Below are 25,577 nucleotides of genomic sequence, written 5' to 3' on the forward strand. Positions count from 1 at the left end.
ATCACACTTAGAATCACAATTGTACAGTAGCTTCTCAGGAGCATCTTTCTGTGCATATGAGCCTGTGAACTGTTCAACCTCAACCGTAGCAGTCTTTTGCTGGGGAACAAGAAGGGTGTTGGCTCTAAGTTTAAAAAAAACCCTGTGGCTTGGGAATCTGAAGATCAGCTGCTTTTCTCATGTCACCAGTCATCCCCCAAGTTGCATCTCTTGCCTCCCCCTTCCTCCCCTCCCATCTCAGTTATCAGGCAGCAGATTAAGAAAGCTGCTTCACCAGGCAGCTGATCCACTGATGGACAATGAGTGACTAAGCAGTGCGGACTCGCTTGGCATTCAGCCTCCCATTCCAGCCATTTGTTCCGCTTTATCACTCCCTGATAGCCTTGCTGGTTGTTCTGTGGGTCCTGAACTCTGCGTGTTTGGAGAAGGTCTTATGAATTTGAGCAAGGCCAGCCCTTTGCACCTGGAGCTATTTGGGTTGTGTTTGCTAAAAGAAGCTGAACAAGATAGTGCAATCCAAAATTGCAAGACATTGCAAGGCATACAGTTCTCTCTCTGTTTATCTATTTAAAAGTAAGCCTCACTAACTCCAGTGAGATTTCCCCTCCAGTAGCTTGTATATGTTGAATTGCAACCTTTATGATAATGTTTTCCCAAGAGCATCGTTTACTTAGAGGTGTATGACTTTCCAAAGTGTGAAGCAACAAAGGGATGCTGACAGTATTGGAAAGGCATGACAAATGTGGAACAAGCTGCTAAAAACTCCCCATCCCACACCCACCGCTAAGTTCTTTAAAAAGTGGCTTTAAAAAGCAACAGCACAAAAGTACTGGGGATTTTGGGAAGCTTTGGACCCTCTTGCCAGTGTATATCAGGGCAGGGAAGCTCAAATCTTGATCCTTTAGGATCCTCCAGAGCCGCTAACTCCCCGTGACACAGTTATTTGGTATTTTGCCAGGTTTAAAAGGTTTTTCCCACATTCTAAAAAGTTGTCTTGCCTCTCCTAACGCTTCATAAGTGGCAATGAGAACTTTAGGTTAAACTATGTCCTTATTTTTGGTTCTGCCCTTTTGACTTTGGCCCTGCTCAGCCCTGAATTGGGGACCCCAAGTGTATTGCTGGAATTGAAATTGACCCTCAGTCTAGAAGAGTGGTTCTTAACCTGTGGGCCCCTAGATGTTTTGGCCTTCAGCTCCCAGAAATTCTAACAGCTCATAAACTGGGATTTCTAGGAGTTGTAGGCCAAAACTCCTGGGAACCCACAGGTTGAGAACCACTGGTCTAGAAAATATTTCCTTCCTTTACAAGACATCTATTCCTAATTTAAATCAGCCTAGTACCCTCTGGACCAAAAGATCGCAGGTTTGAATCCAGGAAGTGGAATGAGCACACTCTGTTAGCTCCAGCTTCTGCCAACCTAGCAGTTCAAAAACATGCAAATGTGAGTAGATCAATTGGTACCACTCCGGTGGGAAGGTAACAGTGCTCCATGCAGTCATGCTGGCCACATGACCTTGGAGGTGTCTATGGACAATGCTGGCTCTTCGGCTTAGAAATGGAAATGAGCACCAACCCCCAGAGTCGGACACAACTGGACTTAATGTCAGGGGAAAACCTTTACCTACCCTAGTACCCTCTGGAAGTGTTATGTTATGTATTCAGTCGTTCCCAACAAGCACAAGGAAGACACTAAGTTGAGAAAGGCTGTCCTATGTAGCAAAATCGTTGATAAAAGGAAAATTCCAGCTGATTTTGCTGTACACATTTTGTAAGAATATTGATTTTATTTGCTGTATTTTTATCTTGCCCTTTTCCAGATATAGCATGAATGATTAAGGAGTCATGTGTGCATGAGAAGGAGATGGAGAATTGGGACAGGAGGGTTCCTATTGTGTTCAGGAGCCCACAACCTTGAAGCTAATCAATATTTATATTTCTTTCTAGGTCAGCTTCCCAGATGTTGAGAAAGCTGAATGGCTCAACAAGGTGAGAAGGGGTGCACCTACGCCAACTGTTTCTCCCCAGCCGTGGCTGGATGACAGCACTAACAACAGCACCTTACTTCTTTTTCTGTGTGGTAGATTCTGGCCCAGGCCTGGCCATTCTTTGGCCAATACATGGAGAAGTTACTGGTGGAAAACATTGCCCCAAGCATCCGGGCCTCCAACACCCATCTGCAGACTTTCACCTTTTCTAAAATTGACATGGGAGAGAAGGTAATGGTCAACAAAAAAGTATTCATTCAAAACAAGAAACCCTTGGAATAAGCACATTGTGTTTAGCCTCAGTAATAGTCAATGTTCATCCTTCTCAAACTTACCATGGCTTTGTAATTCTCTACATGATAATTACCAACCTTCCCTAAAGCTGTGTTACATTGTGTGCTCATGTGCCTTCAAGTTGCCTGTTGACTTATGGCAACTCCCTGAATTTAATAGGGTTTTCGAAGGCAAGAAATATTAAGAGGTGGTAACAAACCTTAGATTAGACCTGGAAAACAGTGGGAGTCATCAGCCATCCCCCTCCTTGGAGGGAAAACAAATGGATTCCACATAGCCTGGGCTACTAAACTAGCTTACTACTGTTAAGACTGACAGTCTAGTGGAAGTTTGCCAGTCTAATGAGCTTCTTCTATACATTGAATGAAATTGTTTGCTAACTAAGAAAAAGCTGTGATGTGGACTTCTTCCATTTTGGATGTGTTTTTACTACCAGCATTAAAGAAGTTTGAGAGCCAGTGTGTGGTACGGTTTGATCATTAGATCACAACTCTGGAGGCCGAGGTTTGAATCCCTGCTTAGCCATGGAAACCCACTTAGAAGACCTTGGGCAAGCCACAGTCTCAGAAGAAGGCAAATGCAAACCCATTATGAATACATCTTGCCAAGAAAACTCCATGATAGGGTCATTTTAGGGTCCCCCTAAGTTGGAAATGACTTGAAATCCCGTTACAACATTGAAGGCTTTTTCTTGAGCTGTGGGTCGATTCTGATTTTCACCTATTGAGATACTATCAGTAATATCAGCATTTGTGTTTGCTTTTCTTGCAGATTTTCTCTACGTTCATTCTTTTCTTTTATAATGCTACCAGCACATTTTGAATCACTGCAGAAAGTACAATTAGTTTTATTGAATTTTACAATTTTGCTGCATAATGATTATTTTTGTTCCTCAGGTTGTGGTGATCCTATATTAATGGACCGAGAGCCACAATCTCACATCCTCCTCTTTTAGTTTAGACATATAATCATTATCTCATTTATGCTCCTCCTGTTTCCACATTAGTTGTAAGGCTACATAAAATCCCACATATCTGCAATTTTGCTCTCAAATTTAGTTCTGAACAAAAACTCCATGTTTTGTTTATTACTCACTAATTTATTTATTTCATGTCAAAAGCAATTACTCACTAATGTACTGCATTTATATAGTAGCTTTCTCTTAATGCAGTTGTATTTTGTTTTGTATTTTTCAATGCAGTTGTATTTTGTTTTGTTAAATGTCTTCTGGACACTGACTAGGATCCAGTGGTTGAGAATATTTTCAAAAGCTCTGATTCCCCTGAACAGTACAGCCAATGTCTAGACTTGGGTAGCTCTTATAAAATTCCTTATTTCTTCCTCTTGACTACTATATTTGAATGGTGGTTTTATAACACCCTTAGGTTTGATGTCTTGATCTTCTGTTCTTAGAAGTTGAAAAATTGGATAATCACTGTAAAATACATTCATCAAGGAATGGTGGCTTATGTAGAATTTTGCTATAGAAATTAGTTGGTACAATACAGAGGTTAAAGCTGCCTTCCTATAGAGACATTACACTACAGCTCCTGTGAAAATCTTTGTAGGCATTTGGAGTATCACCAGTAGTGTTTCCACAGGCTGGAGGCTACAGAAACAAGTTGTCCTGTGAACTTGTCAGGGATAGCCTTACATTTAGATCCAGAGCATCCCTTCCCTATTCAAAGATCAAGTCTGTTAATGATACCAGTTTAGAGCTGGTGTATTTAGTTCTCTCCCCATTGAAGGCAGAAACAAATATACACAAGCAAACAAACACACAAATCACATAGACCAGTGGTTCCCAACCTTTTTTTGACCAGGGACCACTTGACCGGGAACCACTTTGATCAGGGACCTCTCTCCAACATTATTACCAAAAGGGTTACAAATGAGTTTTTATTCAACTTTAGATTCAGTTTCGTTATTTGGAGTGCTGATTCAGAAAATTACATTGGATAGACCACATCAGCTCTAGTTTCTGAGATAGAACATATACCATCCAGTAGTCGCCATCTGCTCACCCACAGAAATCCATAGTTGATAATCTAGAGCTGGTGTGGTCTATCTAATGCAATTTTCTGAATCAGCACCCCAAATAACCCTAGGAACATGTCTAAAAACGAAGACATCAAGGTGCCCCTGCTTCCATATGCCACATGGAATGGCTCCGCTGAGGGGGAGGGAGGAGGAGGAGAAGCAGCAGTCAGGAGGCTTTCGTGGGTAATCGGCCTCTCCCCTCCCAACATCCCCATTGCCTCGGCACTAAAAGAGGTTTCTGCGAGACCAATCGCTCTCGTTGCAACGCTGTAGTAACGGTGAAGCTGCAGACCATATTTTAGTTCTTGGGGAGTACTGGTGGTTCATGGGCCACAGGTTGGGAACCACTGCCATGGACTAAGGTCTTGTGACCCTAACCAAAAGAAGCCAGCAGGGCTTTAAGATTGTAAATTGCTTGCTAATTTACTCCTCCCCCTCTTCTAAGGATTGCTGTGTTGCTTTGTTTTCTCTGGTTTGATTTATTCTTTCTGGGGGGAAAAACTTTTTAAAATTACAACTCTATATTAGCTGGGGGTTGTAATCCAAAAAAGTATATTTTCCAAACTCTGCTAATGAGCAGACTTACATCTTATAGCTGTCATACCACAGTCCTTCTGTATGAATGAAAAAGAAGACCTTTTCCTTACCTTTTCCTGGCTTTTTCATACACACAGAGAATGAAGTTTGTAATGAACATAGAAATGGACTGTGTTAGCATCTCACTGATACAGCTATCAATTTATTGTTTAATGGCTGTTTAATAGTTGCCCTAACTAGCAACCTATATTCCAGACAGGGAGAGCATCTTTTCTCACATTGACTGACCCGCTCAGAGGTGACTGGACAGGATTCAAATAATTATCAAACTTTTTGGTTCCTGTCCAGCCATGAACTGGACAGGAACCAAATAGTTATCAAAGTCAAATGAAATCATGCATACATAGCCAATGACTTAGTTGTCCAAACACACTGAGGAAAATGGCAAAGAGGGTGGGAAGTAATGCCAAACACTTTTGAAAAAGGTGTTCCAGTAATTACCATATGTTTCTTCTACTTACAGCCCCTCAGAGTCATTGGAGTTAAGGTCCACACTGGCCTGAACAAAAAGCAAATTTTGCTGGATCTAAATATCAGGTGAATATTATTATTTTCTATACTGTTGTATTAACTTCATTTTCGGAACATATAATCACAGAGTTGGAAGAGACCTCAAGGACCATTGAATCCAACCGGTTTTGCTACACAATCAAAGCACTCCTTGCAAATGACTGTCCAGTGTGCTTAAAGGTCCTTGGAGAAGAAGACCCCCATCACGCTTCAAGGCAGTTTTTTCCACTGCTGAACCGTTCCTACCAACAGGAAGTTCTTCATAATGTTTAGGTGGAATCTCCTTTACTGCAATTTGAATCCATTGCTTCTACAGCATAAAATAAGCCTTCTCTGTCCTCTGTATGACATCTTTACAATTATTTAAACACTAGTATCACATCATATCCTAACTGTTTCTTCTCCAAGCTAAACACACCCAGCTCCCTAGGCCACTCCTTTTAGGGCTGTGCCTCCAAATCTTTCACCATGTTGGTTGGCCTTCTCTGGACACGTTCCAGTGTGTCAATAACCAGAGCTAATGAAAATGGAGTGTTTGTTACTGCAAGAATAGCAAAGTATTTGTCACATTGACAAGTTGTATTATGGTGGTTGGGTGTGGACTGCACCTTTTCTTGGAAGAGCACATTCCCTGAGGGCAAATTTTGTTCTGCACCAAGATCTCTGATCTGCATTGCAATGGGAAAGACAATTTCTTTTCCTCTGGGACAGCCCAGTTTGGACATTTATTAGGTGGCCTTCTTTTGAAAGAGACAGGTTGATTAGAAGGAGAAAGAAGGCCATTGAATGAGCCTCCATGAGGCAGCCTTGAGGCATGCAAACTTCCTCTCTATGAGCAGAACAGAGATTCATGGTATCCCACGGTACGTGGGCATGACAAATGTCTGCTCCCTCAGATGGGGTTGGGATGGGTCAGGAGAACATACCAGACCTTGCAAAAGCGATGTTAGGGGCTACAACTCCCAGAATCATTCAGGCAGGAGCTGTTGTTTAAATTACGATAATGTTTTCAACCTCAACATCAGCAGTCCTTTAGAAAGCACCTCAAATGGGTAAGTGTTAAGAGAGAACTGGTCTTTTACAACAGGAGTGGCTTAAATGTTCCCTGCAGGCTGCATGGTGTGTGTGTGAGAGAGAGAGTGGTTATTATGAGCTGTCTAGGAGGTCTGGATTTTGTTTCATCTCATTTATTTTTGCAAAATGCCATCTGGGGGCATAAGTGGAGGCCACTTCTCCATATTTAGAGGCCTCCTGGATCCTCCTGGGATCAACCAGCTTTTTCACAAAAAACTTTCACATTATTGTTTGCCCCCAAAATGCCCCTTAGGGAGGATGGGAGGCATTTTCAATATGTTTTGGCTCCACCTAGACTAATTTAGGCCCAATAGAAATCTTAAAAAAAAAACAGGACATGAATAGCAACTAACTTGTATTCACTTCCTGATTTTTAAAAATAAGCCTCTCATGTGCCTAAAATGACCCAAAAAATGGGGGGAATGTCCTCTAGAGCGCATCTAGGGTTTGGGGCATTTATTCTTTCTTCTTTGTAGGAGCAAGCAGGAGGGGCTGTTGCTCTCCAAGGTCTCCTGGGAGGCTAATGTGGTCCCCTGCTCTTCCACAGTTGCCCACCTTTACCTCAGGCTCATGTTTGTTCACTCTTACTAATCTGGGTTCCTTTGTTTTCTTGTTGTGCTCTTTGGATAACAGCTATGCAGGTGATGTCCAGATTGACGTGGAAGTGAAGAAGTTTTTCTGTAAGGCTGGGGTGAAAGGCATGCAGGTAAGATGAATCACTGCAAAGCCTGAAATCGTGATATGTGGCCAAACATTTCACATTCAAAGGCTTGGTGACCACATGGAGGGGAAGATAAAAGTCGTGCCACACATATTTGATCATTGAGTGGATACTTTTATTGGTATCCTTTCCTTGCATAAACGCCATGAGTCATAACAAATCCCCTCGACTCCACACAGTTCCCGAAATGAGACTTAAGCTTGCCTTGTGCTAAGTGGGGTGTGAGAGATTGCCCTCTGCTGCTTGTCATTGGGAGCTGCATCGCTAGAGCATTGGGCTAAATTGCAGTTGGATCCTGGGCTTGATTCAAAGAAGGGGAATGAAAATCCTGTTGACTGTGAACTGGATCTCAATGTGTTCCTTTTTTTTTCAGTTGCATGGCATGTTGCGTGTGATCCTGGAGCCCCTCATTGGCAATGTCCCAATTGTAGGAGCGCTCACCATGTTCTTCATTCGCCGGCCAGTAAGTGTTCTGTCACAGTAACCTACACTTGAACAACAAATGCTGATGTGAAGCAGTTTCATTCAAACTTTTAATTTTGCAACTTGCAAAAAGTCCCTTATCAAAACTGATTAAAGAAACTTCCATGCATTTCATTAAATTACGTAGCTACAAATTCCCCAAATAAAGTTATCATAGAATTGGGCCACAAGAGTAAACTAGTCCAACTTCCTGATCAGGCCCCATAGGAGCCAAGTACAATATGTTGAGAGAAGAGTTATATGGCATCTTCAGCCCTGATCAATTTCCCCACTCCAGTCTCAACTACCAATTCCTATACAATGTTCTGTGACTGGTTTAACTTCTGAACCTTATTCCTTTCCTCTCAGACTCTGGACATTAACTGGACTGGAATGACCAACCTTTTGGACATCCCTGGACTGAGGTACATGTTTCTTGAGTTGCCTTAAAATTTTTGTAGGGCCTTCAGAGAGGGTCAGAGAGGGACATGCTTCCTCAATGTACTACAGTGAGAAGAAAGATGGAGTATTAACGTGGAATAGACTCATAAAGAGGCTACAATGCCTCATTTTACTATTTGGGTTTCCTTTAATGAAGGTGACATAGTTGCTGAGTAATGGGGACACAGGTGGGGAAATTTGATAAAACAAGCAAAAACATAATCATGCTTAGTGAAATTCACAAGTGAAACAAAATACTTGAGATGTTCTGTTTATTACCTGAATAACCTAAGCAGACCTCTTGAGCATTTTGAGATTTGTGTCATTTCTGTTTGGGGGAATTCTATAGAGAGAATCTGAAGGGTCAGTTAATTTAACTAAACTGAATTGGTTTAATTCTATTTTAATATTTACATGTTAAATGTTTTTGATTAACATATATCCCTTTTTAAGTTGTTAGCCTCTTTGTGCCCCAACCAGAGAGGGGAGTGAGGTATAAATAAATATAATAATAATGGGAAGAGAAACTTTGTTCAAGGGAAGAGTTCACTGTGGAAGGAATGCATTCCGACACCACTTGAACTGCTGTGACTCAAGAAGTAGGTCTGGGAGTCGTTTCTGGGGGATTGGAAGGATGTGTGGTTGCAACAGAAGTAGTTCTGGGATGGCATCATTTCAGAGGAGATAAATGGTGTGACAGAATGGAGGATATTGTACAATAAAACGGTAGACTTTTCTCCGCAGCTCACTGTCTGACACCATGATCATGGACTCCATTGCCTCTTTCTTGGTCCTCCCCAACCGCTTGCTCATCCCCCTGGTCCCTGATCTCCACGAAGCAGCTCAGCTCCGCTCCCCAATTCCGAGGGTAAGGCAAGACATTTTTTCTGTGAGAGGGACAGGTGTTGCCTCAGAGGTTTGAACCCTATACATGAGGCACCTTCCGTTTTCTCCCTTCCAGGGCATTGTTCGTGTGTATTTAATGGAGGCTAAGGACCTGCAATCCAAGGATAAGTACATCAAGGGGATGATTGAGGGCAAGTCAGACCCATATGCCGTTGTGCGTGTGGGAACCCAGGTCTTCACCAGCAAAGTCATTGACGAAAACCTCAACCCCAAGTGGAATGAGATGTATGAGGTAATTGGCTGCCGACTAAACTGGAAACGTTTCAGTGCGGATCTTTAGGGAGATGCTCGCCTCCTTTCTGTCCTTCTCTCCTGGCTTAGCTTTACCTCTTCATGCAGCACAACTCTCACTCCTTTCCTTTCTCTGTCTGAAGAGGGCCCCACTGGCCTACACAGTAGGCGCTGTCTGCTCTGACCCCCACCTCACTATCCCCACAGTTCATTGTACACGAGGTGCCTGGGCAGGAGCTGGAGGTGGAGCTCTTTGACAAGGATCCCGACCAAGATGACTTCTTGGGCAGGTGAGCAACTGGTCCTGTTCCCATCTCTTAGCAGAGGAGTGAGAACTAGTTGGATAAGGAACTGGGAGACCGAGTTGTGTGCTTTTTTTTCTGGTGCGGAGAGGTTGAAGTGAGACCAATGATGGAGTCCGGACAGTTCAGGCCCCAGTCTCAGGGTCAGTGGCTTCATCTCCAACTCTGAAGGTTAGATTGTTGTAGTGAACTGGCACCTGGAGAGATTGTCTAGACTAGTAGATAAAGTTTTTTCCCTGACATTAAGTCTAGTTGTGTCTGACTCTGAGGATTGGTGCTCATCTTCATTTCTAAGCCGAAGAGCCAGCGTTGTCCATAGACGCCTCCAAGGTCATGTGGCTGGCATGACTGCATGGAGCGGTACCTATTGATCTACTCACATTTGCATGTTTTCAAACTGCTAGGTTGGCAGAAGCTGGGACTAACAGTGGGAGCTCACTCCACTCCCTGGATTCGAATCTTTAGGTCAGCAAGTTCAGCAGCTCAGCAGTTTAACCCGCCATGTCATTGGGTGCTCCTTTGTATAGACTAGGCATGGGCAAAATTCGACCCTCCAGGTGTTTTGGACTTCAACTCCCACAATTCCTAACAGCCGGTAGGCTATTAGGAATTGTGAGAGTTGAAGTTCTAAACACTTGGAGGGCCGAAGTTTGCCCATGCCTAGTCTAGACAAAGGTAATTTGATCTGCAACACCTCAGTGTTGTTCACCAGTCAATATAAAAATGTCATTTTCTTTCTTTTCTCAGGATGAAGCTAGACTTTGGGGAAGTGATGCAGGCCCGTGTGCTAGAAGAGGTGAGCACTGAAATAAGTACAAGGCTGGCATTTCTTAAGTCTAGAAAAAGTATCTATGACTTGTCCAATGAAGAATGGCAATTTGTAGTGGTATGGTGAAGTGTCCTGAGGATAATATCAGGTGGAGTGGGATGTGGACTCAATTATGAATGACAGAGGGAACCAAATTTAAAATAGAAAAGCTGTTGTCTGACCTTGCTGGACTATATGGCTAGAGGAAAACTCATGGCTTAAAAGGGAGAAGGACCTTCCAGTTTCTGAATGTGTGAAGAATTGGCTTTTGACAAACGATTTTTAATGAACTTCACCATGCAGGCCATTCCTGGAGTGTCCTCAGGACAGATGCAACTTGCAGTCCAGAATTTTCCAACTATGAATGTTGGCCAAACATGAGCACATTTTTAAAATGTGGACTTGAAATGTATGCAAAACACTGCTTAAATACACTTTAATTGATGTATGGTCATGTGTTTAAATGGTGTGTTGAAATTAAGATAGCCATATAAATGCGTATGCACATTCGAAAAATAAAAGTAAAGCGAAAAAAAAAAGTATCACAAAACCAAATGGCAGAATCCAACCAGTCTAAAATGACCCTAACAGTGAGAGAACTAGGTACAACCCAGATAGGAAATTGAAAAGAGAAGGTGCCCAAGGATGCGGGATAATCAAGATAATAGACATATCTGTTAAAATTGGCAGATTGGCTCCATGTCCTTCATTCTCTTTCACTTTCTCTTCCATGGCAGTGGTTCCCATTGCAAGATGGTGGCCGGGCACGTGTGCATTTGCGCCTGGAGTGGCACACACTTATGTCTGATACCTCCAAGCTGGATCAGGTGAGTGCTGTCATTTGTGGTGGTGGAAACTGGAGAGTCCAGGGCACTTTCTGCGAAGTGGGCTGCAGAAGGGTCACTGCTCCTCATGCAAACAAATCATGTCCAGTGTCATCTACTCTGATTAGCATTACTTCTGCATGTTCATAGAAAGAGTTCCTTCGCAACAAGAATATGAGAGTTCTCTTTAAAGTGGAGACAACAAAACCCACTGGGATAGTTTAGTGCCCTCCACAATTCTTTCTGTGAAGTGTTTTTTCAAAGACTGATTTCTTCTGAAAGTGAACATGGTGGGAGGAAACTGTCACTGAACAGACTGCAGAATCCTGATGTGAATATAGTTCAATTCCCATGAGGCAATTGTGATTTTCACTTTTTTTTCATGTCAAGAGCAACTTGAGAAACTGCAAGTTGCTTCTGGTGTGAGGGAATTGGCCGTCTGCAAGAACATTGCCCTAGGGGACACTCGGATGTTTGATGTTTTTACCATCTTTGTGGGAGGCTACTCTCATGTCTCTGCATGGAAAGCTGGAGCTGATAGAGAGAGCTCATCCACTCTCCCTGGATTCAAATTGCTGACCTGTCAGTCAGCAGTCTTGCCGGCACAAGGGTTTAATTGCATCACTGGAGGCTCAGGGATTTTCACTAAGAAGCTGGGTTTGAAGACATTATGGTAGGGATGATATAGCCTGGGCTTAAATGGGCAGATAACTAGAAAGATAAACAATACATTTTGGTGAAGATTCATTTTGAGTTGTAAACCACAATTGTTTTGTAGTTGTCTGGGGAGACAGCCTACAGAATGATAGACAGATATCTTGGGAAGAAATGTTGGAGCTGAATTATTATATTTTATTTTCTACTTGAAGGTTCTTCAGTGGAACAAAACTCTCTCCACCAAGCCAGAGCCCCCGTCAGCTGCCATACTGGTTGTCTATCTGGATAGAGCACAAGAACTCCCAGTAAGTGCTTAGAAGAAACCTTTTGCTTGAAGATCTCCACCTTCCCATGAAATAACATCAGAAAGGGCCCTTCTTTCTCTCCGTACTTCCTTTAAGAGAAATACACCTATAATAATCAATATAGAACGTACCTTTTTCTGGAGTGGTGCCCCAGTGCCCTTCCAAGCGTTACTTTTTCCCAGCTCTGTGATTTTTGGTAGGCAGCCAAAAACCTTTTTTAGTTTCATAGGCATTTTTAAAAATGGAACAATTTTATATTTTAAAATACAGTTTTGTGTTTCCTGCAGATTATCATTTTATGGTTATTGGTTCTTCTGTTTTTGTTTTGTTTAAATTTTGTTTTATTGCACTAATGCTCAGTTTTTAAATTTGGCATTCTCCTTGGAATGAAGGGCGGTCTTTTAATTTTAAAATAGATTTATTGAAACCTCGAATTGTCTCTTCTTGTAGCCATATTTGGTTGAGGTAGATCAGAGTTTGAATTTCTTATTTTGTTCAATATCAAAACATCTCTCTAGCCCAGAGGTCCTCAAACTTTTTAAACAGGGGGCCAGTTCACTGTCCCTCAAACCGTTGGAGGGTTGGACTATAGTTTTTTTAAAAAACTATTAACAAATTCCTAAGCACTTCGCATATATTATTTTGAAGTAAAAAAATAAAACGGTAACAAATGCAGTCTCGGTGTTAATAATAATAATAATCATCATCATCATTTTATCATCATAAAAATAATAACGAGGGTTGGAAGAGACCCTTTGGTCCCTCTAGTCCAACCCCCTATTGCTTTTGTGCACCAAAACATAATCAAAGCACCCTTGACAGATGGCCACCCAGCCTCAATGTTAATCATAATAATAATTATTATCATCATCATAAAAATAATAAAGAGGGTTGGAAGAGACCCCTTGGGCCATCTAGTCCAACCCCCTTCTGCCTTTGTGCGCCTTTCCCGCCTACCCCGCACACATTTTCCTCGATGGCCAAGTGAGGGGGGAGACAGGAAAGGCACACGTATGGGCCGAGTGAGGAGGCAGGAAAAGCATGTGCCTTTCTTTCCTCCCTCGCCCCATGCGCACTTTCCTCAGCGGCGGGAAAGGTGTGTGCAGGGCAAGCCTTTCCCTCCTTCTCCTTTGCGCTGCACGCACTTTCCTCAGCAGAGGAGGAGGACGCCACCGCCATGGGGACAAATTCCGCCACCATGGGGACAAACCCACAGGACAGGCAGCGGCAGCAAGAACACCCGGCAGGCCGGATAAATGTTTTTGGCAGGCTGCATGTGGCCCACGGGCCGTAGTTTGACGACCGTTGCTCTAGTCATTTTTGCAACATTGATGGACACCAAATTTGTTGGAGTTATTTTCCTCTCCCAGCCATGAAAAATGTCACTTATTTTCACATTTGATGAACAACAACACATACTGTAATATATTCCTTCCATCATATGGAATGATTTTATGTATTAAACTATATGTTACTTTAAGAGATACAGTCACAAGTCTCTTGATCTCTTAATAGCAGTACTTACCCACTTTCAGAATATGTTTGGGCCTTGGTAGAGGATATTCTTCACAGTTATGAGAGGATTATAAGAATGTGTTTCTGGGTTTCCTTGTTGTCCAAACATGTAAACAGAAAGTGATGTCTGAGAGGCTTTTACTCTTTATAGCACCATCAGCACCCACAGCACTTAAGCAGAGTAACAGCTGTGGGGATCAAAAAGGTAACAGCTGGTGGCCCAGGAGGCCAAAAGTGGCACCTCAGCTGCTTTCTCCTCCACAAGCTGACAAAGCCCATGTTCATACGTCAGAGCTGGCCCTGTCATTTCATATTTGCCTTGAGTGATCAACACTGAGAAGCAACAGTAGGAAGGAATCGGAAGAGAAAACTAGGTGCCACACATCTTGTTCCTAAGTGGTGCAGTTGAAGAACACTGTCCCATCACCAAAGTTGAGGAGTCAGGCGCCAGTTGGCTTTTATATGTGGCATGGAAATCTCCAAGTCAGGATATTAATTTTAGTAATGAGTAAAGCAATACTTTCTCTCCCTTCAGCTGAAGAAATCCAGCAAAGAGCCCAACCCTATGGTGCAGCTCTCTGTCCACGATGTCACCCGGGAGAGCAAGGTAAGGGCTTGGACTGGTTCATTCTTGGCTCTGAATGGTGCCTACCAGGCTCCTCCACCATTTCAGTATTTTTGGTAGATATAGAATCATAGAGTCTGTAAGGTACTTGCCAGATTTTCAGATCCCTTTTCTTTCTTTAACATATAGCCAATAAAGTGATTAATTCCACAGGGAGAACTGTATTGTAAGCAAGATGGATAGGTGGAAATGGTGATGATTTGAGACTGCTATTCTTAGTCCTTTTGACAGTAAAAGCCTTAGAATTAAATTTGTTCACTGGAGGTGTTCTCAGCCAAAATTACGTCTGGAGCTGTGATGGATGGGATCCGCAGTGCTCCCTGCCCTTTCTTTGGACTAATGCAGCTTCAGTCAGTTTGATATCTTGGATGGGTCCTAGGTATTTCTGTCCTTGCCTTAGAGGGTATTTCTGCTCCCATATCTCCCCTCCCTTTCTCTGCCAGGTTGTTTACAACACCGTCTCTCCCATCTGGGATGATGCCTTCCGATTTTTCCTGCAAGACCCAACTGCAGAAGACATCGATATACAGGTAAACTTTGCCACCCTTTCTGCATTTACCTTCCACCTTCTTGCCATTTGGGAAATAAAAACAACTCTTCTTTTTACCCCTATTTCTCCTCCCTGCAGGTCAAAGATGACAACCGCCAGACCACCTTGGGCTCTCTCACAATCCATCTGTCCCGTCTTTTGAACGCTGATGATTTGACCCTCGACCAGTGGTTCCAGCTGGAGAACTCTGGACCCAACAGCCGCATCTACATGAAAGTTGTTATGCGGGTAAAGAAATTTCAGAGAATATGAACCCCTGGCTTGCCTTTTGAAGGGCAGATGGTGATAGGTTTGCCAATGTGGAAACCAAAGAGGTCCCCTCTTCCTTTAATGGTTGTGTATAAGGGAATTTCAGAAAGTGTTGGTTGACTTTAGTTGTTTTTTCTGTTGGGCGAGTGGGCTTATTAACAAAAGACTCTCGTCACAAATGGACAGCAGAGTAACTTATTAGCAGCAGCGTGACGTAGCACCAGTAGCCAAAAGTGATAAAAAGAACAAAAACACGCAAACCAATGTTATCTCTTCCTTAAGAGGCTTTTCTTTATAGCAAAATAGTATGCTTGCACATATTTACAAAAACAAGGTTTCCATAACGCAGATTCTTTATACTTCCATCTTTGCTTCCACGCTGGGCTTCTTTCTCACCGAAGCTTCTCACACAGGGGCTTCCCACATGAAACTTTACAGACCAGGCTTTCTCACACTGAGGCTTCCTCACACTAGGCCTTCTTCATGCTGAGGCATTCTCACACACCTCAGGAGGACACAAGACTTGGTCCACTAACTGTAACACACTTCAGCCTACTCACTCTCCTCAGGCTAGCTTATTTAACCCTTTCAGTGCTTGACTCACATTTTTGTAATTAAAAATACCTAGTTAATTTGTAATATTTCTGATAATTTCTCCCTTTTTGGTGGCATTCTTCTCCATTTCAGTATTGGGTAGAACTGAAATAGCCTCACATCAGTATGTTCCAAATAAGATTTGGTATGGGGCAGAACATGTGTGTATCACAGAGGCCCTGAAGAAAGACCCGCTCCTCCTTGTATGTATGTTATTGTTTTTGTAGATCTTATATCTGGATGCTCCTGAAGTTTGCATCAAGACCCGACCATGTCCCCCAGGACAACTGGATGTCATTGAGAGTGCCAATTTGGGCAGCAGCGTTGACCAGCCTCCTCGCCCCACCAAAGCCAGTCCGGATGCCGAGTTTGGCACTGAGGTAAGGACAATCCCCTCCAGGAAGCTGATGTTACCTGAAATTTCCCTCATGCATATAGAGAACTGCTCCCTTAGGAGAGGGATTTCAATCCTTTTGAGTGAGGAGGGGGCCTGTACAATAGGTGGAAAGGTCATAGCAAGTGGGCATGGCCCTCCAGGGAGCCACATAAGACAGGATGTAGCCCTGCGACCTTGTATTTCTCCACCCCAGTGCAGAATAATGAGAGGGGGCTATCATAACCAAACTCAGGAGCAGACTGAATTTTGTTTTTATTCTGTTCTACAGCCTTTAAAGATCTAAATAACCAAATACCTTATGCAGAAATTGACAGCAAAGTACAAAGCAATTGTACAAATGAAAGCCATTACAAATCATTTAGGAAAAACCAGTGGGATTGGAAGCACTCACTAAACAGTCTTCCAGGGTCTCCCTCCCCCAGTAGATAACCTTTTGTTAACATTAACCATTGACCATTTCCAGATATTTTGTTTATTCAGTGGTCCCAGTGACAGTGATCCTCACATAACCTACCTCCGCCTGCCATGGAAACATAAATAGTTTTACTGTCATGAAAAATAAGTACATACGCTTCATGCAGGCAATCTGGTTGGCTCTCCTGAGTCCATCTACAGTAGAGTCTCACTTATCCAACACTCGCTTATCCAAGGTTCTGGATTATCCAACACATTTTTGTAGTCAATGTTTTCAATACATTGTGATATTTTGGTGCTAAATTCATAAATACAGTAATTACTACATAGCATTACTGCATATTGAACTACTTTTTCTGTCAAATTTATTGTTAAACATGATGTTTTGGTGCTTAATTTGTAAAATCATAACCTAATTTGATGTTTAATAGGCTTTTCCTTAATCTCTCCTTATTATCCAACATATTCGCTTATCCAACGTTCTGACAGCCCGTTTACGTTGGATAAGCGAGACTCTACTGTATTTAGATCAGTCTCCATTTTCCCACAAAGGCCATCTAGTTGCCTCTGAGAAGCTTACAAGCAGAATATAAGGGCAGTAACTCTCCTCCATTGTTGCCCCCAATACATTTTATTTAATGGTAGCATTATATAGAATCATCATAGCTAGCGGACTTTGATAGGTTTAATCTCTATGGGGTTGTTCAAGCCTGTATACTATATACTCCAGTTATCAGTTAAGTCTCCATTCTCCGACCCACCTGATTTGCTCTTCTACTGAAAACTGTTGGATTATGATGATAAAGATTAAACTTGGAGTCCTTTCACAGTATAAAATTATAGCTTTGTGTTCACTTTGACTGCCATGATTCCATTCTGTGGGATCATGCGATATGCATTTTTTGGGGGACAGTACTTGTAATTCTCATCTGGAGACATCTAGTGCCTCCCCAATGTATAATCCACAGGATTCCATAGGCTGGAGCTATGAAAGCTAAAATGCAATAACATAAAATTCTTTGTAATTAATATTTATTTGAATTTCAAGAACAAATACAAATAAATAACAGACGGGAAAAAATAAGAAACAATATACCATCAGGATCAAGATGTGGACAAGGCACAAATGACATGTAACGGAATGCTCCATTAGAATAGTTATCCAGATTATAGTTGTTTGTCCTAGTTTTGTTTGGGCACCTCAGATAGAGAATCCCATTGCACTGGATGAGGGTGGCGGTGGTGGAAGATCTGCCAAGCAAACTTTATAAACCACTTGACATCTAATTCTGCTTTCAGAGTGTAATTCGCATTCATCTGCTGGAAGCTGAGAATCTCATTGCCAAGGATAACTTCATGGGTGGGATGATCAAGGGCAAGTCGGATCCATATGTCAAAGTGCGTTTGGGGGGACAGAAGTTCCGCAGCCGCGTCATCAAGGAGGACCTGAACCCGCGCTGGAGTGAAATCTACGAGGTGAGAGTGTACTCCGTTATCAAGCCCAGCTCTTCTAGAGTATTTGCATACATATATACCGTATATGAAATCTTTGAAATGCAACCCAAGTCTAAACGCAAAATTCATTTATGTTTCCAATGTGTCTTTTACACATAGTGTCAAAGTTGTTTTATATACAGTATGTTAAATAATTTTGTCCTTGAAACAATTTTTTGTACCCTGACCCATCAGAAAGCAAAGGTATCGCCATCTTAGCCACTTTATGAACAATTTTGGATTTCAGAGGATTCAAGATATGGGATACTGAACTGTACTAGCCATGGCTGCTGACACTTTTGCTGCCATTTTATTCAAAGACCCACATCTTGCCTAATCTTGAATAAATGATTCTGTTTTAAAACAGGACTGATACCATTCCTAATGCACAATGTGGATGATCACCCACTTCTGTATTGTTCTTCCAATAGAAGTGGGCACTGGATGCTTGCACAGCAAAGTATGGTTCTGGTTAATTGTGCTACAGAAAGTATCTGGAAGGGCACAGATTGTGGAAACCCCAAATATGATCTGTTTAAGAATATACTTTATTTCTGTATGGAACATGTGGTCACGTGTGGCTCCAAGTATTTCATTTTCACTTACTACTTCCATGTATGAATATATAATAGTATGTATGTGAACCTTTGGCCGACAGGAAGTTGTGGCATGGGCTGGTCCATGAGGTCACAAAGAGTCGGAAGCGACTGAACAAATAAACAACAAATGTGAACATTTAGAAATCACTGGGCATTTCTCTTACAGCCCAGATGAAACATTTGGAAACTGTGCTGTTGCCTAAATCTATTATAAAACAACATATCTTTCCCTCTAACCTTAAACTCTTCCAAACAGTGATCAACTAACCCTACTTTTTAAAAAAAGAGTGAGGTGTCCAAGTGATTTGCACACTTCTATATGAATGCAGTGTCCATCTGTAGTATTCAGCTGCTATTCAGAAAAGGAGGTTACTGCCCCTTCCTCCTTCTGTACTTCCAAATGTATATATTTCAACTTTTGTCCCATGGTGATTTAGGTCTTGTTACTTGAAATCCTCAGGATTTGTACACACAATTCTATAATTTAGACAATGTCAAGTGAAAACCAAATACATTTGTATCAGTTGTATCTTCAATAGTTGTTAGTTGACTGCCAGCATAACATTATTTGCCTTAGGCCTCAGCAACAGGTAATAGATCAATAAGGCATTCCTTTCTCTCTCACTCTCTCACTCTGTTAATGGACCCCTTAATTGGGTTCATTGATCACCCACTCAATGAAAATAGAAAAACAGTCGCTTTCCAACGTTTAGTCTGCAATTTGATCAATGGCATATTTTTAATCTGTCAAAAGTTTTTTTTATATATAAATTAAGTAAATGGTGAAACATAAATCCTTTCTCCTGTCAAAAACATGAGGACAGAATCTAGGCGGTCAGGAGTATATCTGTGCTACAAAGTTTATTAGAGTCCAGTGCCACCTTTACTGTTGTCACTCTATCTTGTGTTGAACCCAAAGAATTTGTAATTTGATGGGGAAGTTGCTCAATATCCTTTGTCAATGAGAACTCCAAGAATTCATTCACAAAGCTGCAGTTTGTAATATTTTATGGAATGGGCCCATGGCAATAAAAGTGGCTTCAAACTGCTATAGCTGCACAGTATAGATCTACTCCATGCCCCATCACCCGCTCCTGGCCTAATGCACTAGGCCATATTGCAGAACTGACAACAGAAGAACCCTTGGCTTTCACTCCTAATCTAGCCAATTCTCTTCCTTGGTCTGTATTGTGACCCACTTTCCCCATTTCTCCAGGTCGTTGTGAGTGACATCCCAGGACAGGAAGTGGAGTTTGACCTATATGATAAAGATGTGGATAAGGATGACTTCTTAGGAAGGTAAGTCTGGGACAAGCAGGAATAATGCAACAGAAGAGAAAAAGCACTCCTCTTAGCCCCTAAATTAGAACGGGAAAATGCTTAGATAGCCAGCATACTTCAGGCAGTGAGTGGAAGGGATATAACATTCCTGTCCTATCAATTTTTGCTAGTCCCACAGCCACTGATTTTATGCTAGTTTTGAGTCAGTGTGATACAGGAAAGGTCTAAATATAAGTAGTCTAATACATTAGAAAATTACATTAATATATATATATATTTGTTCAGTCCTCAATGTTTTTGCATCCATTGAGTACATTTTACTTCTTACAGAATAGTAGCATAAAACACTCTGTGTATGTTCCCCCTCTATGTTTTCATAATATAACATGTGATATTTTTTCATGAAAACTGAACACATACCACCTCTGCCACCTAGCTCATCTATAAGTGTGATCTCTTTCTCATCTTCTACCCCATACACCATGCTAGAATTGGGTCCCTGAATCTCTGCTTTTGGTTCAGGTCTTACGATATCTGTAGAGGCTTCACAGTGCTAAAGGGTTGAATGCAGAGACTTATAAGACTATCAGATCCAGAAGGTAGAATTGGCAAATTTCTTTTTTCTTCAGCCAATCCCATAACATCCATTCCAGGGTGTGCCTCACTGGGCTTCAAGTCTGAGCATGTGAGCCAAGAACACACTGGAAATGAAATAACTCCAAGTGATTTGCACACTTCCATGAACCTAATATTCCCCACCCTACTGATGGCCAGAAATTTTAGACTTCAACTTTTATGATTCCTCACCATTGGCCATGAAAACTTTAGAGGGTGGGAGTTGTAGTCCAAAACATCGGGAGGTTGGGGAAACAGCAGTTGACACTCAAAACATGGGTGGCAATTCCATCAAGAGTCCAGATGTAGCCAGTCAGTAGAATCCAAAAAACCTAAGCAAAATTTACCCAGAGTATCACTATCCAACTGTATTTCTTAAATTTTAATTTCTTAAAATGAAAACAAAAAATCCTCTGTAATATCTGTCCCCTCACAATCCATCATGAACTAACTCACGATGGAATAAGATTAGATTTTGTAGCATTATCCCTCCATCCAAGGCACCCAATTAATTGTTTTTGTATCAGAAAGAAAAGTGTTTGCCTCAAAAGTGACCTCTACCACTTGGAACCCCTTAGGTGCAAGATCCCTTTGAGGCAAGTGCTCAGTAGCAAGTTCGTCGACGAGGTAAGATGAATCAACCTTTGGCACTCCTCATCCCTTGTTCCTGGTTGGAGGCTGGGGATGCCAGTTGGAGGCTGCAGTTCTGCTGATCTGACCCCCTTTTTCTGTTTCAGTGGCTTCCCCTGGAGGATGTGAAATCAGGGCGGCTCCACGTAAAGCTGGAGTGCTTGCCTCCCACATACAGTGCTGCAGAGCTGGAGCAGGTAATGGGGCCACCAGGAAGATTCCCTGTGGAGGGAGGATGACTCTTCGTTTGTAAAGGGGCTGAATATTGCATGGACATCCTTAAAGCATGTTGGGAACAATAGTGTCCTGGGATGTTTCCACTTGTGGATGCCTCTCTTTGCAAACAGAATGGCTACACAATATGATGAATGCAGACATTCAAAGTTTTGAGTGTATTTTCTGTAGAGTGCTCACTAATGGTGAGTGGACCATGCAAAGCCATGCCTAAAGCATAGTCCTGTGGTTCCCTTTCGTGCAGGTGTTGATAGTGAACAGCTTGATCCAGACGCCGAAAAGTGAGGAACTGTCATCTGCTCTGCTCTCAGTCTTCCTTGACAGGGCTGCAGACCTGCCAGTGAGTGGTGCTTTGAATCCTATGAGTTGCTTTCTCGCTTTGTTTTTACCAGAGGTCATTTGAGCTTCAAATTCAGGACTGATCTCCACCTGGACAGGCTAAAAAAAGAGTACCCTCCTTTAACAAGAGCAGAGGTGGAACATGGATCATTGTTTTGGGCTTTACACACTTGGGCTCCTCCTGAGCACAGACTCAGATTCCTGTTAGTTCAGCAGATTTTCCTATTTGTATCCGGAGACAAGGTGGAAAGATCTATTATTTGCATTGTGAGGAGGGAAAAACAAAGCTAATTATTTTCCCAGTGAAAACTCTGCATTTACACTATTGTCCCCCAAAGCAATAATCTTCCCACTCCACCCAGTGACAATTCATTGTACAAATCCTTCCCTCTGGGTCCTCCCCTCCTTTTGTATTGTGTAGCATTGGGCTTATAGCCATGAGACTCCCACAAGAACCAACATGTGTTTAGGAGGACAGTACCTATTGTTGCCTTTGTAAGGTGCATCCTATTGACACTAACGGTGCTCATTTTCTGTCTTTCCCAGATGCGGAAGGGCTCAAAACCCCCAAGTCCTTTTGTCAGCCTCTCTGTCCGTGGCATCTCCTATAAGACCAAGGTAAGGAACACAGGAAAGCATTTGTACCCAAGGGAAAGTGCAAGTTACAGCAGGTGATCATTACTGCTTTGTAGATTCAAGAACAAAGGTGGAAGGAAGGCAATAGAAAGCTGCTGGTGTGGGGATGGAAAAATATGGAGTCACAAAAGGGTCCAGGATAGCTTGGTAGAAGCCATGTTTGCTAATAATTTAACTGGCTTGAACTAAAATTGAATATTTGGTTGATGGCTGTATACCTTAGGCCTATGTAGAAGACACTAAAGTACTGTTGATCTTGAAGGAAAACGTCTGAGCTCTGAAACAGAGTGTGAGGTAGAAATGTTAAAGTACTTGATTGAAAGACTCTAAATAACGGCCTTGTATTGACATATGTCAATATAAATGAGACCCAGTTTGGTGTAGTGGTTTGAGATTGGCTCTGGAAACTGTGGTTCCAGAGCCAATCTCACAGAAAAGCAAAAACAAAAATCCTGGATAAATCAAATAAATGTTAAATAATAAGAACTACCCACAAACTTTATATCAAAGTGAAAAGCAACTATATTAATCAAATATCCTTGTAACTGAGAGCAGACATGGCCCAGATAGGTCACTCTTGGCTCTCCCAAGCTTAGTGAGATTGAGTTATGACCTTGCTCTTCATTTTATTAGTGTGTGACCAGTTTTGTAAATCCTCCTGAGGAAAGCAGGAACTGTTCTTTAAAACAGGGTATCTTCTTCTGTTTTGTATTTTCCAAATGTGGAAGGTTTTTTCCCTGGCCTCTGTGGCCTCTGTCTCTGCCCTCAGGTCTCCTCACAGACAGCTGACCCAGTGTGGGATGAAGCTTTCTCCTTCCTTATCAAGAAGCCACACGCAGAATCTTTGGAGTTGCAGGTAGAGCTCTGTTACCCTATGTCTGTCTTCCTGTCTCTCCATCTTTTCCCCCCAACCCAAGGTAAATACATCATTTTGGCCCCCAGCTAAACAAAGAGAACCTGCAAAAAGTGGAATTATAGATGCTGTCAAGTGAAGTGGCTGCAACCTAATCCACAAAGCAGTAGACAAAGGGCTACTTCTAGCACAGTGGTTCTCAACCTGAGTGTCCCCAGATGTTTTGGCCTTCAATTTCCAGAAATCCTAACAGCGGTTAAACTGTCTGGGATTTCTGGGAGTTGTAGGGCAAAACACCTGGGAACCCACAGGTTGAGAACCACTGTTCTAGAACTAAGTGAAGTTACTTTTTGGACTATAGCTCCATATCTGCAGTAGGAAGATGCTGAAGGATGAGGTTTCAGAGAAATAATACTTCCAAGATCTGAGGCTACTTCTTATTACATATGGTATTTTGCATGATTTAGCCACAATCTCATAAGTTTGCATTGGGGTCACTTTTTGTATTGTAGTGAAGTTGGGTTGCTTTAAGTATTAATTACTCAGTTATGGACAGTTATATGAACTCTTAATCTGTACTGCCGGCTTATTTAGTACTATGAGGGCTTCATGTATGATTTCTCTGCTCCATTCATGTAACAGTTTTTATTCATTTTTAAATTCATGCATTTCCTTGCAAATACTATAAATAAAGGAAAGACAAAAACATCTTCATTACATCCATTCCAAATGTAATTTTTCTCCAAGAAATGAGTTGGTAAAGTTTATGCATACACACACATCAGCAGTATTATATAAATATTTATGGTCATCATTACCACTGCGCACGATGTTGAGCATGCAAGCCTAAACTGGGAATGAGGGATGCAGGGTAGGAAAGGATTTCTATCAAGACATTTGCTTTTGTAGACTATGTGTTTGGCAAGGTTTTCCTTTTCCCTGACCATCAGATACAGAAAATGGTGGTGATTAAGGACTGTACATGTGTACTCCCCTCGTGCTGGTAGGTAAGATAGTGGTGCAGATGTAGGAATCCCTGACTAGCCAAAACTGGGTATAAGACTGTAGGTTATACTTACTGCTCGCTTTCTTTTAGTGTAGGACCAAAAAGCAGGAAAAGAAGTCCTCCTCTGGCAAAATATCCATTTATTAGCAAAGGAAGGGGTCTTTCCTCTAAACGGATGTTCTCAACTTTCAGTCCTCCAGAAATTTTGGTAGTTCATTTTCCCAGGCGCTCCATCTAACATGGTGTATAGTCAGATATTGTGGGGAACTGCACACTTGTAGCTTAGAGAGAAGGAGGAATGTCCTTGGAAAGGGCACAGGATATTCTCCACCTCTGCCTCAATATGTCTCTTTTATGTCACTAGGGAACTGTCTCTGCATAACTCTATGTAACATCTTTTGAAAAAATTTCTGTTCCTGGTTTGAAAGTGTTATTTCCTATTTAATTGTGCAGTACTTACATTGAAAGTAGTTGTTTTACTCCAGAAACTTCATTTTTGTGGCTGCCACAAACTATTTTAAATTGATTGAAAGTCTATGAGATATTCATTGAAAAGCTATAGCAAAATGTGCTGCAGGATGTCCCTCACAAACAAAGTTTTTGAAGTTTAATAAACTTTTTCCATGCTTTTATGAAAGAACCAATTAGGAAATGACATTTATAACCAATTCTTGTTACATAGTGTAATTTAAGAGGGCTTGGGCTCTGCCCTACTTCATGGGACTCAGTCTTTCTGTTTCCACCCTAGAAGGAAGATCGGTTCCCTTACAATTTTCTCACCTGCAGGTCAAGGATGACGGGCATGTCTTGGGGTCGCTCTCCCTCCCACTGACACAACTACTGGTAGCAGAAGGACTGGTCCTTGACCAATGGTTCCAGCTCAATAATGCCAGCCCTACCACCCAGATCCTAATGAGAGTACAGCTTGGGGTAAGGGTAGAGATGTATAATTTCCCAAAAATGTGTAACCATAAGAGGAAGCAGTTCCTGCCACACAATTTTTTTCAGAAAAACATCAGAATTTTTTTGTGAAAAGTCGCACCATTTTAGCATTTTTTACTGAATGAAACTCACTTTGTTACTTTGAGAACTTAAAAATGCATTACATATAACTTGCTTTGCTACCATGTTTCCCCTAAAATAAGACCTCCCCAAAGAATAAGACCTAGCAGGGGTTTGGGGGGATTGCCAAATATAAGGCCTCCCCTGAAAGTAAGACCTAGCAACTAAGGCTGCAGCAGAGTTCCATTGGGAAGCATGGCTGCAGGGCAGAAGCAGCACTCATACATACACACCGGAGGGAAGGAGGGAGAGAAAGTGCTTGCTGGCCTTGCCTTGCCTGTCCCCCAGCCTCCGTGGCTGCTGCTGCACTGCCATTTCTTCCTTCCT

General features: G+C 42.0%; 1 protein-coding gene across 2 annotated transcripts in view; it reads left to right on the plus strand.

Moving 5' to 3' along the window:
- The window catches only part of esyt1 (extended synaptotagmin 1), a 74,345-nt gene that overhangs the window by 37,441 nt on the left and 11,327 nt on the right, over window positions 1-25,577 (plus strand). For both annotated transcript variants that reach the window (XM_003217006.4, XM_062970922.1), the window contains exons 2-25: window positions 1,945-1,986; window positions 2,082-2,216; window positions 5,380-5,453; window positions 7,134-7,206; window positions 7,595-7,684; window positions 8,053-8,108; window positions 8,869-8,992; window positions 9,086-9,262; window positions 9,469-9,551; window positions 10,311-10,359; window positions 11,109-11,198; window positions 12,065-12,157; window positions 14,208-14,279; window positions 14,741-14,827; window positions 14,926-15,075; window positions 15,918-16,070; window positions 17,801-17,977; window positions 19,811-19,893; window positions 21,069-21,117; window positions 21,228-21,317; window positions 21,599-21,694; window positions 22,240-22,311; window positions 23,099-23,185; window positions 24,975-25,118. In XM_003217006.4, coding sequence (XP_003217054.3) covers window positions 1,945-1,986; window positions 2,082-2,216; window positions 5,380-5,453; window positions 7,134-7,206; window positions 7,595-7,684; window positions 8,053-8,108; window positions 8,869-8,992; window positions 9,086-9,262; window positions 9,469-9,551; window positions 10,311-10,359; window positions 11,109-11,198; window positions 12,065-12,157; window positions 14,208-14,279; window positions 14,741-14,827; window positions 14,926-15,075; window positions 15,918-16,070; window positions 17,801-17,977; window positions 19,811-19,893; window positions 21,069-21,117; window positions 21,228-21,317; window positions 21,599-21,694; window positions 22,240-22,311; window positions 23,099-23,185; window positions 24,975-25,118 — 2,346 coding nt within the window. The remainder of the gene's footprint in view (window positions 1-1,944; window positions 1,987-2,081; window positions 2,217-5,379; window positions 5,454-7,133; window positions 7,207-7,594; window positions 7,685-8,052; window positions 8,109-8,868; window positions 8,993-9,085; window positions 9,263-9,468; window positions 9,552-10,310; window positions 10,360-11,108; window positions 11,199-12,064; window positions 12,158-14,207; window positions 14,280-14,740; window positions 14,828-14,925; window positions 15,076-15,917; window positions 16,071-17,800; window positions 17,978-19,810; window positions 19,894-21,068; window positions 21,118-21,227; window positions 21,318-21,598; window positions 21,695-22,239; window positions 22,312-23,098; window positions 23,186-24,974; window positions 25,119-25,577) is intronic.

The sequence above is a fragment of the Anolis carolinensis genome, chromosome 2 (genome assembly GCF_035594765.1).
Source record: "Anolis carolinensis isolate JA03-04 chromosome 2, rAnoCar3.1.pri, whole genome shotgun sequence".
NCBI lineage: Eukaryota > Metazoa > Chordata > Lepidosauria > Squamata > Dactyloidae > Anolis > Anolis carolinensis.